This window comes from Gracilinanus agilis, chromosome 3, assembly GCF_016433145.1.
Source record: "Gracilinanus agilis isolate LMUSP501 chromosome 3, AgileGrace, whole genome shotgun sequence".
Lineage (NCBI taxonomy): Eukaryota > Metazoa > Chordata > Mammalia > Didelphimorphia > Didelphidae > Gracilinanus > Gracilinanus agilis.
Genome location: NC_058132.1, coordinates 51,709,053 through 51,722,013, shown reverse-complemented (window position 1 = coordinate 51,722,013; position 12,961 = coordinate 51,709,053). Strand labels below are relative to the sequence as shown.

At 48.4% G+C, this 12,961-nt stretch overlaps 2 protein-coding genes across 2 annotated transcripts in view; both read left to right on the top strand.

Moving 5' to 3' along the window:
* Positions 1 to 8,910, top strand: part of EPHA2 (EPH receptor A2) — a gene marked incomplete at its 5' end in the record, with an annotated part of 22,243 nt that extends 13,333 nt beyond the window's left edge. The window contains 3 exons of the mRNA XM_044668691.1: positions 1,204 to 1,397; positions 2,604 to 2,759; positions 7,950 to 8,910. Coding sequence (XP_044524626.1) covers positions 1,204 to 1,397; positions 2,604 to 2,759; positions 7,950 to 8,055 — 456 coding nt within the window. The remainder of the gene's footprint in view (positions 1 to 1,203; positions 1,398 to 2,603; positions 2,760 to 7,949) is intronic.
* A 1,233-nt stretch (positions 8,911 to 10,143) lies between these two features.
* FAM131C (family with sequence similarity 131 member C) overlaps positions 10,144 to 12,961 on the top strand; it is a 105,275-nt gene continuing 102,457 nt past the window's right edge. Inside the window, exon 1 of the mRNA XM_044668689.1 lies at positions 10,144 to 10,203. Coding sequence (XP_044524624.1) covers positions 10,144 to 10,203 — 60 coding nt within the window. The remainder of the gene's footprint in view (positions 10,204 to 12,961) is intronic.

Sequence of the window (12,961 nt, the reverse complement as noted above, 5' to 3'; positions counted from 1 at the left end):
TCTCTCTCTCTCTCTCTCTCTCTCTCTCTCTCTCTCTCTCTCTCCCTCTCTCTCTCTCTCTCCCTCCCTCTCCTGTTGTGCTTCAGTCAAGATGGCAAATGATTAATCAAAGAGAAATGCTAAGAACAGGTTGAGGGGTGGGTAAATCTCCCACTCCTTATAATCTGGCTGAAAACAAAATGAAATGTGGTTCGTTTAGAAGATCTCCCAACTGGCCAATCTAACCCTTTGATGGCAATGGATAAAAGCTTCTTTTGAGGTATAGAATATGTTTACAGTTCCAACATAATGTCAATAACAAATTGTATATCAGAAAAGTCTTAATGCTTATCCTCTGTTTTCTTTGAGGCTTTATCCATGATTAGATTTTACCAAATTACTGAGTACAGATATCAGGCAATTACTCTTTGCTTTTAATTATAAAACTTCATGGTAGATCTACATAGCTCAGTAATTATAAAATCAGTACCAATATGGTTACCAAGAAAATATCTGATCATCTCTGTCTTTTAACTTGGAGTTCAGGTGGCCCCATAATTACTTGAGGTTCCTGGGTTGAATGTAAAGTGTATTTCAAAGGAATGCAAAATAATGTGTAATTACCCTGTAATTACAAGGTATTTAGATAGTGATTCCATTCCATTTAGCTAAGTAAATAGAAGAGAAATATCCCCTCCCCTCCCCTCCCTCCCTCCCTTCCTTCCTTCCTTCCTTCCTTCCTTCCTTCCTTCCTTCCTTCCTTCCTTCCTTCCTTCTTTCCCTACTTTCTTTCTTTCTATCTCTCCCCCCACCCCATTCCTTACCTTCTGGCTGAATATTAATTCTAAGACAGAAGAGTGGCAAGAGCTATGCAGTTATGATTAATTTAGTAGCCCAGGTCACACAGCTAGGAAGTATATCAGGTCGGATTTGAACCCAGATCTTCCTGCCTGTCCAGCACATGTAGTTCTGAGGGCATTCCCTTTGTCACTGGGTCTGAGTGGCTGGAGTCATCTCATTCAATCCAGTCATTTTGCAGTTGAGGAAGCTGAGGCCCAAAGAAGTTATTAAGTGACTCACCCATGTCACACAGGCAGTAATTGCCAGAGACAGGATTTGGACCCAGGTCCTAGAACTAGATATCCCCCAGGTGGTCTTGCTCCTCTCCCGTCAAGCTCTGAAACTCCTCGTCTTCTCTTTCCTTCCCTTCCTACCTGTTTGTAGGTGATGAAAGCCATCAATGAGGGGTTCCGGCTGCCGGCACCAATGGACTGCCCCTCTGCCATCTACCAGCTAATGATGCAATGCTGGCTGCAGGAGCGCACAAGGAGGCCCAAGTTCCCTGACATTGTTAGCATCCTGGACAAACTCATCCGGGCCCCAGAGTCCCTCAAGACCCTGGCAGACTTTGACCCCAGGTAAGCTTCTAGGGAGATCCTGAGAAATCACAGGGTAGCTGTGGCCCAATCCATTTCTTATGGCCCCTGAACATCCCTGGGCACAGCTGGCCAACTTCCTGGAAGGACACCGAAGTTGCCAGGAGTGGCAGGTGGCAGGAGCCCCCCTTTAGGGCTGGGCACACAGACCACCCCCCTATTCTGAGGAAGGAGTGATGGCACTCGACTCCTTTCTTAGCTTCTAGGGAGGCAGGAAGGAGCAGTTTGAGAGTGCTGTCAGAGGCAATCCTCAGGCTTATGCCGGGAGTAGATTATGCCAATGAGGGTGGCAGCTCCCCAGAGGGGGAGGGCAGTGGCATGGAGCCACCTACATGGTAGGGTCCAAGGCAGACATCCCTGTCAGCAGCTGCTGCTGAAGCGAACTTCCTTTATGGGGTCTGAGGATTCCCACAGGAGACCAAGCTGGGCTGAGCAGGCCGGTGCCAGCCATAGGAAAGAAGCTGGAAAGGCTAGAGGAAAGAGGGATGGAATCCCAGGACCCGGACTTTTAAGACTGAGAGGTACCTTATGGATCACCTACAGATGTCTCGCTCGTTTGAGGAAACTGAGTCCCAGAAAGAGGGGACTTAATCAAAATCACTCAGCAGGCAAGGCTCAGACTAGAAACATCTGTGTCTCTTAGTCAATCAATAAACATTTATTTAATTTTAATTAAAAAAAAAACAACCTTTACCTAATATCTTAGAATCAATACTGTGTATTGTTTCCAAGGCAGAAGAATGGTAAGGGCTAGGCAATGGGGGTTAAGTGACTTGCCCAGGGTCACACAGTTAGGAAGTGTCTGAGGCCAGATTTGAACCCGGGACCTCCCATTTCTATGCCTGGTGATCAATCCACTGAGCTTCTAGCTACCTCTTCAATAAATATTTATTAAGCACCTACTTATGCCAGTCTTTTTGTACTGGCTGCTGGAGATACAAAGCCCAAAGTGAGAGAGTTCCTGCCCTCCAGAAGCTTACATTATAATGAGGGACATAACACCCAGAGGGGAATGGTGACCCCAAAGGGGACCAGTCAAGGGATGGTCAGCAGAATTGTTTCCTAGGCCAAAGACCTTCCCATTATATCAAGTAGCCTCTGGTTACCATGCTGTTCATAGCCATTAGGCTCCTCTACCTCCAGGGTCCTGGCCTACCCCCATGGGCTGAAATGAGTGTCTTTTTCCAGGGTGTCCATCCGACTGCCCAGCACAAGCGGTTCTGAGGGCATCCCCTTCCGTACTGTGTCCGAGTGGCTCGAGTCCATCAAGATGCACCAATACACAGAACACTTCATGTCATCAGGCTATAATGCCATCGAGAAGGTGGTGCAGATGACCAATGAGTGAGTGTCTCTCCCCGTAGCCCCAGCCCTTCCTACCTGCTGGGACCTCAGCCCTGGCTTTCACTCCTGGGGATCCTGAATGATGGGAAATCAGGCTCTCTTCTCAAGGCTGAAGTCATAGGATTTGGACCCCAATTACCTGGCTCCATCACAGAAACTTCCAGATTCATTTAATGTCAGAGCTGAGAGAGATCTTAGAATAGAATATCAGAGTTGGGAAGACCTTAGAACAGGGAATGTCAGAGCTGGGAGAGACCTTAGAACAGAGAATGTCAGAGCTGGGAGAGACCTTAGAACACAAAATGTCAGAGCTGGGAGAGACCTTAGAACACAGAATGTCAGAGCTGGGAGAGACCTTAGAACAGAAGATGTCAGAGCTGGGAGGAACCTTAGAACACAAAATACTAGAGCCAGGAGGACTTTAGAATGCAGTACATAGCCAAAGGGGTCCTTAGAATGCAGGTTATTAGCTGTGAAGGAACTTCAAGAGCTTTTCTAGTCATTTACAGAGGAGGAAAGAAAGTAAAGGGCTGAGAGTGGAATGATTTGCCCAGAGTCATGGGGCTAATTCATCTTGGAGCTGAGTCCAGAACCCAGATGCTCTTGTCCCAAGTCCAGTTTCTTTCCATCTCCTCGGCTTCTCCTGTCTCCAGTCTCAGAGGCTGCCCTAGCCCACAGGGGAAGTGGTTCAGGGAACAGAGCTTGGAGCAGGGCCATGAGCAGAGACTGTGACTGGGGAAACCGGCTTCATCTGGTTTCTGAGTTGTTTGAGGCCGGGCTTAATGCCTGCTCCCCATCCCTGGGCCCCTCCCTACCTTCCTGCCCCCTCCAAGCCATCCAGTGAAACAAAGCTTCCCTTCTCCCCCATTTCTGTCTCTTGCTTCTGCTCTCTCAGAAGTACCAAGGGAGGAGGAGGGAGGCCATATCTGTTGGGTGCTCTGACTGTCATCAAGATAGAGTGAACTCTCAAGACCTGGATTCAAATTCTAACCCTGATATTTTTTAGCTATGTGCTCTTGGGCAAATTGCTTTTGCTCTTTGGACTTCAGTTTCCCCATCTGTAAAATGAAGGCAGGTTGACTAGATGATTTCTACAGTCTCTCTGAACTGTAAATGTTACTTTTTGTCCCTCTGATTCAGAGCTAAAATGGTCCAAGGTCCATTCCTAGAAAATGCCTCTTTTTCTCTGTATCTCTTTTGCCTCTTGATCTCCATCCCTGCCTCTCTGTGGCTGTCTCTGTCTCTGTCTCTGTCTCTGTCTCTGTCTCTGTCTCTGTCTCTCTCTCTCTCTCTCTCTCTCTCTCTCTTCCCATTTCCAAATTAAATTCTTTGCTCCTTCTCCCTCTAAGCTTCCAAAGTCCTGGCCAGGTTCCTGACAGCTTCAGGCTTTGGATCCTTGTCAGGACATCTTGGAGGAGTTGCGCCCTTCTCTCTGGTTTGGGGTTTGGGGGCCTTTCCCGGCATGGGATGGCCAGGCACTTGGCAACAGGGCCGTGCATAGATTCCTTCTCCCTGGGGCCAGCTTCCTTTGGAGGGTGGAACCTGGTCGGGGGAGAATTCTGCTACCCCACCCCAGAGGGGGGGAAATTACCCTTCGAGGCCTTTTGGGTCTAAAAATAAATGACTATTTAAGCGGCTCAATTTCCGCGAGGTCAGAGGTCTTCATGAGAATAGGCCCCTAGCCTGGAAAACAAGCCCCAGGAGGGATCTGGAAAGCCCTTGATGAGGTCAGAGGGGACAGCTAGAGTCTCGGATCCTGGATCCGGACTGTTCCACATGCTTTCTCTGGGGACACCCAGGAAAGCCGCTCAGGTCATCCGCTTGGCCAGGCAGCTGGAAGTGGACCCTGCTCGGTCTCATCACTCCTTCCCCAAGGGATTGCCTGTGGTGGGAAACAGCTTGGGGTTAGGGAGAAGGGGAAGAGACAGGCTCGGGAGACTGGGGGAGTGGAGATGGGGCAGAGAATTAGATTAAGGAGAGGAGACAGCGATCTGGAAGAAGTAGAGCTGGGGGCGGGGAACATATATATCTATAATAGAATAATTAAAATTAATAATGAATAGACAGCAATATATAATACTTCCCCCCCCTTTTCCCAATGAAGTCACATCTACAGAGAGGTTCTGGGGCTGTTCATCCATGGGCAAGGCATCGCTTCTTTCTCTGTGCCTCAGTTTCTGCCTTTAGAAAATAAGGAACTTAGGCTCCTTCCATCTCTGACATTCTATATTCTAAGGTTTCTTTGAGATCTAACATTCAATGCTTATCTTTCTCCTGATGTTCACCAGGCTCCCTCTTTTTCTCTACTCCAAATCCTGTCTGTGAGAGGAGGAGAAACTATCCTACTCTCCCCACCCAAGGGGGAAAAAAGACAATTTCTATCCCAAGGGGTTAACAGAGAAAGGTTTCAAGGAAATATACCCAACAGGAAGAATCCCCAGATAGCTCCGGGTCCTCTTGGCTAATTAATTTCCCATGAACAGTCATCTCTTGGTTGGATGAATCTGGGGTCTTTTCAAATGAAAGTATTTCCTTAAATTCAAGAAATTCTTCCCAGCTCGCCTCCCCCTCTCCTGTTTGGATAGGGCACTGAGTAAGCCTTGAAGCTCCTGACTCATTCTTCTCTGACTGCAGGGTACCTGGCCAACAACTCAAGGCAACATATAAACTTAGCTAGATCCGGGATAGGGAGACTGAGAGCGGGTCTAGAGTGGGCACCAATTCCCTAGGAAATCCATCCCAGGGTCTAGGATGCTCAAACCTTGTTTCTGGAAAAAGAGGGGGACAAGAGTCAGGATAGCTTTCCTAGAAGGAAATGGCATTGAGGTGCTGAGGGTGGCAAAGGTGGGGGAGACGGGAGCACTCAGGAAAGAGCATCTGGAACCTTGTTACTTGTCTCCATCACACAAACCTCTCAGAATGTCAAAACTAAAAAAAAAATCACCTTAGAACGTAGAATGTTAGAACTGGGGAGAACCTTAGAACACAGAATGCCAGAGCTCAGAAGACCCTTAGAATATGGAAATTCCGAGCTGGGAGGGAATCTAAAATTCTGTTTTATCCAGTTCCCTCACTGTACAGAAGAGGAGGCCCATGGATGAGAAATCATGTGACCAAAGACACCCAGACTTTGTCCTGCCCATCACTGCTTCCAACTCTCAGTCTATGATCCGTGATTTCATCAATAGGAAGTTCAATTCACTTAGAGAATTATTTATGAAGCCCCTACTGCGTATAGAGATCCCTATTCTAGGCACTAGGAGATTCCCTCTATTTAGATAAAGCAGACTCCGCTCCCTAATGTGTATCATGACTCTGGAATCAGAGGACCTGGGTTCAAATCCCACCTCTGAGGCTTCCTACCCGTGTGACTCTGGGAAAGCCACTTCACCTCAATTTCCTTATCCATAAAATGAGAGCATGGAACAAGTTGGTCCCTAGAATCCCTTCCAGTTCTAGATATAGGTTCTGAGAAGATCCCTGCCAACAGTTCCTTCTAATAGCAGTAATTGCATTTAGGAAAGGAGTGGCATGTATTCTGAGGCCTTGGTTTTCCTCTAGGAGGGCAACTGTAGTTCTGGGATGGGACAGGCCTCCCTTAACCCTAGATCTTCTCTGTCCTGAGGTCTGGGTCTGCCTTTCTCTGCTCAGCACATCTCTGGTAGCTCCCAAAGCCTGTGGGAAAGTCATGTCTTAAGAGATGCAAATAGAAGCAAACACCATATAATTAGCTCCTTTAACGACCCAGAGACTGGTCCCATAAAAACTTGGGTGTTTTCATCTGTTTGGGGCTGGTGGGTGATGATGGCGGCAGGGGAGCCTAACAAAGACCATAATAAAAGATCTTCTCTTGGGGTTTGGGGGAGTATGGGCAGGTTTGTACATGGGGGGAGGGAGAAGACAGGCATAGGGAAAGGGGGGGGGGCTGGGAGAAGGCCAAGACCCTTTTGGGAAGATGAAGCGTTACAGCCAATCATTCACAGAGAACTAGACCAAGACCTGAGTATGTGTCTCTGGGAGCCTGGGGTCTCTTAGGTGATTGATGAGCCAGGGATCTTTTTTCTGTGTCTTCTGTCTCTCTGTATAGAGGGTAGAGGGAAGTGCCCCAGGGAGAAACTGGGAAGCTTTGTTGCTCCTGTTAAGTGCTCTGAGATCACTGGATAGAGTGAAGGCAAGTTGGGGAGACACTGAGACTCATTCTGGGAAACCACACCTTGAATGGTGACACCTAGGGGTGGAGGGGCTTGGGCAACTCCCTTGGGCATCCCCTGCTTTGGGCCACCAGTCATCTCAGCCACATAAGGAGACATTCAAATAATTCTCTCTCCATCCCCCCAAGTTTCTCCCAGTTTGTTATTCAGTAGAAAAAACTATCTGAAATCGGTGTTGGTGGTCCCTGAAGGAGCCCAAATGATGCCACTTCCCCTCATCCAAAGAATAATGGGGTTCGATTAGATATTCTCTAAGGTTCCTTCTAGTTCTGACATTTTCTGTTCTAAAACCCCTTCCATCTCAAATAATCTGCCTTCCGTGGTCCCGTCCAGCTCAGAAGTTCTATTTCTTTTATGTTCTAAGGTCCCACTGAGCTTCAGTGCTCAATGTTCTAAGGTCTCTCCGAGCTCTGACATTCTAAATTCTAGGGTTCTTCTAACCTCTGACATTTCATGTTCTAAGGGTCCCGCCCGGCTCCAACATTCTGGGTTCTAAGGTCTCTCCAGGGTTTGAATTTCTCTGCTTAAAGGTTCCTTCCATATGTAACACTCTGCACTGTAAGGTTCCTCTAGGCTTGGAGACTCTCTGTTCCGAAGCTTTGCTGTTCTCTGGTCTAAGGTCTCTCCTGGATCTGACACGCATCCTTTGTCCAGAGTCCTCTTTTCTCCTCCAGCATTCTTTACTTTAAGACTCTTGCCCACCGGGATTCTCTAAGCCCTCTTCCAGCTCTGCCATTCTGGGTTCTGTTCTAAAGGTCTGTGGTTCTCTGTGGTACCATAACACTCCCTCTCTCCCTCCCACAGGTCCCGTCCCCTCCCTCTCTCCCTGCCTCTACTCCCGACCTCCGCCTCCCTCCCGCAGCTCCCTGAATCCTCATCTTGCCCTCCGGCTCCCACTTCTCCTTCTCTTCCAAACCTTCCTTCCCGCCTTCCCTCCCTCCAGTCCCTAACTCTCCCTCTCTCCCTCCCTCCTGAACAGCGACATCAAGAGAATCGGGGTCCGCCTGCCTGGCCACCAGAAACGAATTGCCTACAGCCTCCTGGGTCTTAAGGAGCAAGTGAACACCGTGGGGATCCCCATCTGAGTGGAGCTGCCCTATGTGGGACAGGAGGATGGGCCCAGGGAGGAAGGATGTTCCTGTCCCCCCGAGACCCCTCCATTCTCCTCCACACGTGGAAAATACTTGAAGAAACTCAGAATGAAAACAAACCATGGCCTCCTCCCTCCTGGAGGAAAACTGGCTGCTACGTACGTAAGGAGGGCGCTTCGCCATCTTCCGGGCCTCTGCATTATTACTGGACCCCGGGTCTTGGTCACGGATGCTGCCCCGCATCTCTGTACAGGGGCTTCCTAAGGCCTCGCTTGGGGGTGTCTGATGCTCCTCCGCCAGGCCAGATTACTACCCGGGGCCACAGCCCATTGGAGGCTTCTCTTCAGACTGAGAAAGGGCCTCGGCCTCGATGGGCATCAAGCACTTAAACGTACCTTTGGGGAAAACAAACCCATTAACTCTTGGGGCATTTTCAAAACTGCTTTGTGGGCTTCTTTTGCCCATAAGGCAGTGGGGAGGGGTGGTCCAGGTCTAGACCATCACCATGGGGAAAAGGTACCCCATCCCCATTCACTCTTTATAAGAGAACCGAGCCTGGACTCTTGAAAAGTTAAAAACCCAAACAGCACCATGGAGACCAGACCACAGACGGATGGACAGACCGACCAAGGAGCCTGGGTGTCCCTCTCCCTCGTCCTCTCCCATCCTCTGTAATTTGGACCATCCTTTCCCACTCCCCCCCCCCCCCCATCCTCCAGCCCAAAGTACTGTTGGGCTGTGGCCTGGAAGGTTTTCATTGGGTGGTGTTTTTATTTTATATATTTTGTACTTCGTAGAGAGTGTGTTTGTGTGGGACCCTGCTGGGGGGGTGGGGAGACAGTGGGGGGATGGGAGGGGTCCTATTTCTGACATTCCTGAGTCTGGGAGGAAACAGGCTGGCCAGGCTGCACAGTCAGATGCTCTGACTTCCGAGGGATGGTCTTCCTTTTCCTCCCTCTCCGTTTATTCCGGCCTCCTGCCTTCCTCCCCTCAATGATGGTCACTAGTCTGTCAGTGTTAATCTTTGCAAGGTTGATGTTTTGTGGGTTATTTTTTTTTGGTGACATTAATTTATTATTTTTTATATTTATTGTTAGAAATTAATTATTTCTACATTGAATTAAAGTTGCGATTGGTTTCCAAATATGCCCTTGGTGTGTTTTTCTTTTTGTTCATTGAGCATCCGGAGCTTGGAAATGAATCTCCTAAGCTAAGGAGGGCAGCAGGATTCAGAGGAAAGAGGAACGGAGTTGAAGTTAGATGATCTGGGTTCAAATCCCAGCTCCGCCTCTTATCTAAATGACCTTGAGCAAGGTGTACCCCTTTGGCCTCAGTAATCCAAATCTTATCTCTGTAAAATGAGGGTTGGGGTTAGATTCATTCATTCATTTGATTATTTACCAAGTACTATTCTAGATGCTAGGAATAATAAAGAAACATAATCATATAGGAAAGGTAAAAATAAAAGAATTCCTGCCCTCAAGGAACCAACATTCTATTTAGGGGAGAGAAGGGGAATAGGGACACAGGAGTTAAATAGAAAAAATAAACAGGGGGCAGCTAGGTGGCTCAGTGGATGGAAAGTCAGGCTTAGAGAGGGGAGGTCCTGGGTTCAAATCAGTCCTTAGACATTTCCTAGCTGTGTGACCTTGAACAAGTCACTTCACCCCAATGGATGGGTCCTTACCATTCTTCTGCCTTGGAACCAATACACAGCATTGATTAGAAGTTGAAAGGTAAGGGGGAAGCTGGGTAGCTCAATGGAGACCTAGAGACAGGTGACCCAGGTTCAAATCTGCCCTCAGACACTAGCTGAGTGACCCTGGGCAAGTCACTTAACCTCCATTGCCTAGCCCTTACTACTCTTCTGCCTCTGAACCAACACATAGTAAAAAGAAGTTGAAAGGTAAGGGCTTAAAAAAAAAAAAAAGAAAAGAAATACAAAGTAATTCCCTGGTGGAAGAGCCTAGCAATCTGGGAAATCCAAATTGATTTCTTCTAAGAGGCAACATGAGCTAATCTTGGAAGGAAGCCAGTGCTCAAAAGAGGACGAAGTGAAAAGGGAGTGTGCTCTAAGCAGGCATGGGGCACAGCTTGGGCAAAGCACGGGAGGTGGGAACTAATGTACGGGGGAGTCATCAAGTAAGTCAGTTTACTTGGCTCATAAGTACATGCAGGAGAGCCTCAAAACGTAGACTGGAGCCAGATTATCAAAGGCTTTAAAGACCAGAGGGAAGAGTTGCCATTTTATCCTTGACACAGAAGGGATCCACTGGAGTTTCTTGAGCAGAGGAGTGACAGAATCAGACCAGCGTTTCAGGCAGAGCAATTTTTATTTTATTTTTTTAATCCTTACTTTCTAGGCTAGCTAGTGACAGCTCTAAGACAGAAGAGCAGCAAGGGCTGGGCAGTGGGGCATATTCATTTGACAGCTGGGTGGTGAATAGGGTGTAGGGAGGAGAGACCAGAGGCAGGAACTTTTCATGAAGGAGATTGCTACAATCTAGGTGGGGGTACCAAGGGTCTGACCTGGGTGCCAAGGAGAGCAAAGGGGATGGGGGAGATTTATTATGGAAGGGCCCCGCTGCCCCATTCCCCTGTCCCCCAAGCCCAGTGAGATTTGAGGAGGGATGCTCTGGGACGTGGTGAGCAGTGCTCGGAGATGAGAGCCTCCCCCAGTCCCCTTCCTACAGCTATCTTGTAAATCTTGCTGCCTGCTCTAGAACAGTTTGATGGAGGGAGGCCAGGAGAAAGGGTGCCACGGGCAGTCTTCCACTGCCAGCATCCGTGCCCTTTGGGGAGCTCAGAGGGACCAGGACAAGCTCCTAGCTTCCACTTCCTCCTTTCATCCCAAGGAATTCAGACCTCATAGAAATGATCTAATCTAACCCCCTCCATTCAACTGAATTCAGTTCACTTTAGTTAGGGGAAGGTTTTGAGTGAGGGGGTCCCCTGTCCAAGACCTGGCTTTGCCATGAACTGCTTGTGTGACTTGGGACAAATGACTTTCTCTCTCTGGGTCTCGTAAGATGAGGGAGAGGGACGAAAGAGATGCTTTCCAAGGTCTTTGCCAGCCCTGAAAGTCCATGTTCATTTCCCAAACCAGAGTCTTTTTTTTTTCTTTCCAAAGCATCATTTGAATTCCTTTTGTGCAGTATCCTCAGTTTATCCTCCATGTAAAATGGGACAATGACCTTCGAACATCACTCACCTCCCCTGATGGTTTGCCTCATTTTCCTCATCTGTAAAATAAGCTGGAAAAGGAAATGGAAAACTACTCCAGAATCTTTGCTGGACAAGTCACTGAACCCTGTTTGCCTCAGTTTCCTCATCTGTAAAATGAGCTGGAGAAGGAAATGGAAAACTACTCCAGAATCTTTCCTGTGTGACCCTGGACAAGTCACTGAACCCTGTTTGCCTCAGTTTCCTCATCTGTAAAATGAGCTGAAGAAGGAAATGGAAAACTGTTTTTAGTATTTCTGCCAAGAAGATCCCATTTGGGATCCCCCCCAAACATGACTGAGATGATTGGACTTGACACGAGAAGGACTTCGAATGCCAGAGCTGTTTGAACTTTCTCTTGGAGGGATGATCTCCTCGGCTGTAGAGCGAGCAGTGGTGGGAGCGGGCAGCTGAGGTCTTTGCCTCTGTTCCTCCGTCGCTGATAGCTGGGTCCTTGGGAGTGGGAGGAAGGCGATATCTCTTCCTGGGAAATGATTGAGTCCTGGGGAAGCGGGGGCCCCCTTTGCCTTTGCCCAGTGTAAACACTTAATTAAGGCTTGTTGACTTAATCCAAGTCAGGAATCGGGCCTCCCGCTCCCCAGGCCCATTTCTGGGATTTCTCTTACAAAAGCATTTCTTAGCATTTTCTCATCTCTCTTTCCCAGCTGCCCCGGCTTCCTTTAAGTCCCGGCTAACAGGATGCCTTTTCCAGGCAGCTTTCCCCATCCTCCTTCCTTCTAGGGCTTCTTTCTCTGGAACATGTCTAAGTGATCCTTTTTTTCCTGAGTGACTTAAAGGTGGCCTGCGAGCACCTTGAGGGACCTTTTCCTGTTCTTAGCACAGTGCCTGGCACAGAGTAGGTCCTTTCTAAATGGTTAGTGACTGGCTGACCAATATTGCTCGAGAGTCCCTGGGCTGTGCTGGGAATACAAAATCAAGAATCCGAAAGCAAAGCAAAGTCTACCCTACAACCACGGGGAAAGGGGGGGCGGGAGAAGAGAGGATGGATGACGCCAGCATAAGTCAGAGCAGGAAGGACCTGAGGGTGGTACCATATAAGGATTCTTTCTTTTTCTTTTTTTTTTAAACCCTTATCTTCTGTCTTAGAATCAATACTGTGTATTGGTTTCGAGGCAGTAGAGCAGTAAGGGCTAGGCTATGGAGATTAAGTGACTTGCCCAGGGTCACACAGCTAGGAAGGGTCTGAGGTCAGCTTTGAACCCAGGTTCTCCCATCTCTAGGCCTGGCTCTCTATTCACTGAACCACCCAGCTGCCCCCATAAGACAATTTTCTTTAAGCAGCCAAGGATATTGGGAAGACCAAGAGGGGAGGGAAGAACATAAGGACCAAATATCTGAAGGGCTGTCCTGGGGACCGTTGGCTTTGACCATTAACAGACTTTAGAGTTGGGCAGCTAGGGAGCATGGTGGATAGAGCATCAGGCCTCGAGTTGGGAAGACCTGGGTTCAAATTTGGTCTCTCCGTGTGATCCTGGGCAAGCCACTCAATCCTGATTGCCTAGCCCTTGACACCAAGACAAAAGGCGGGGGGGGAGAGAGAGAGAGAGAGACAGAGACAGAGGCAGAGAGACAGAGAGACAGAAACAGAGATAGACAGAGATAGACAAAGAGGAAGAGAGAGATAGAGACAGAAACAGAAACAGAGAGGAAGAGAGAG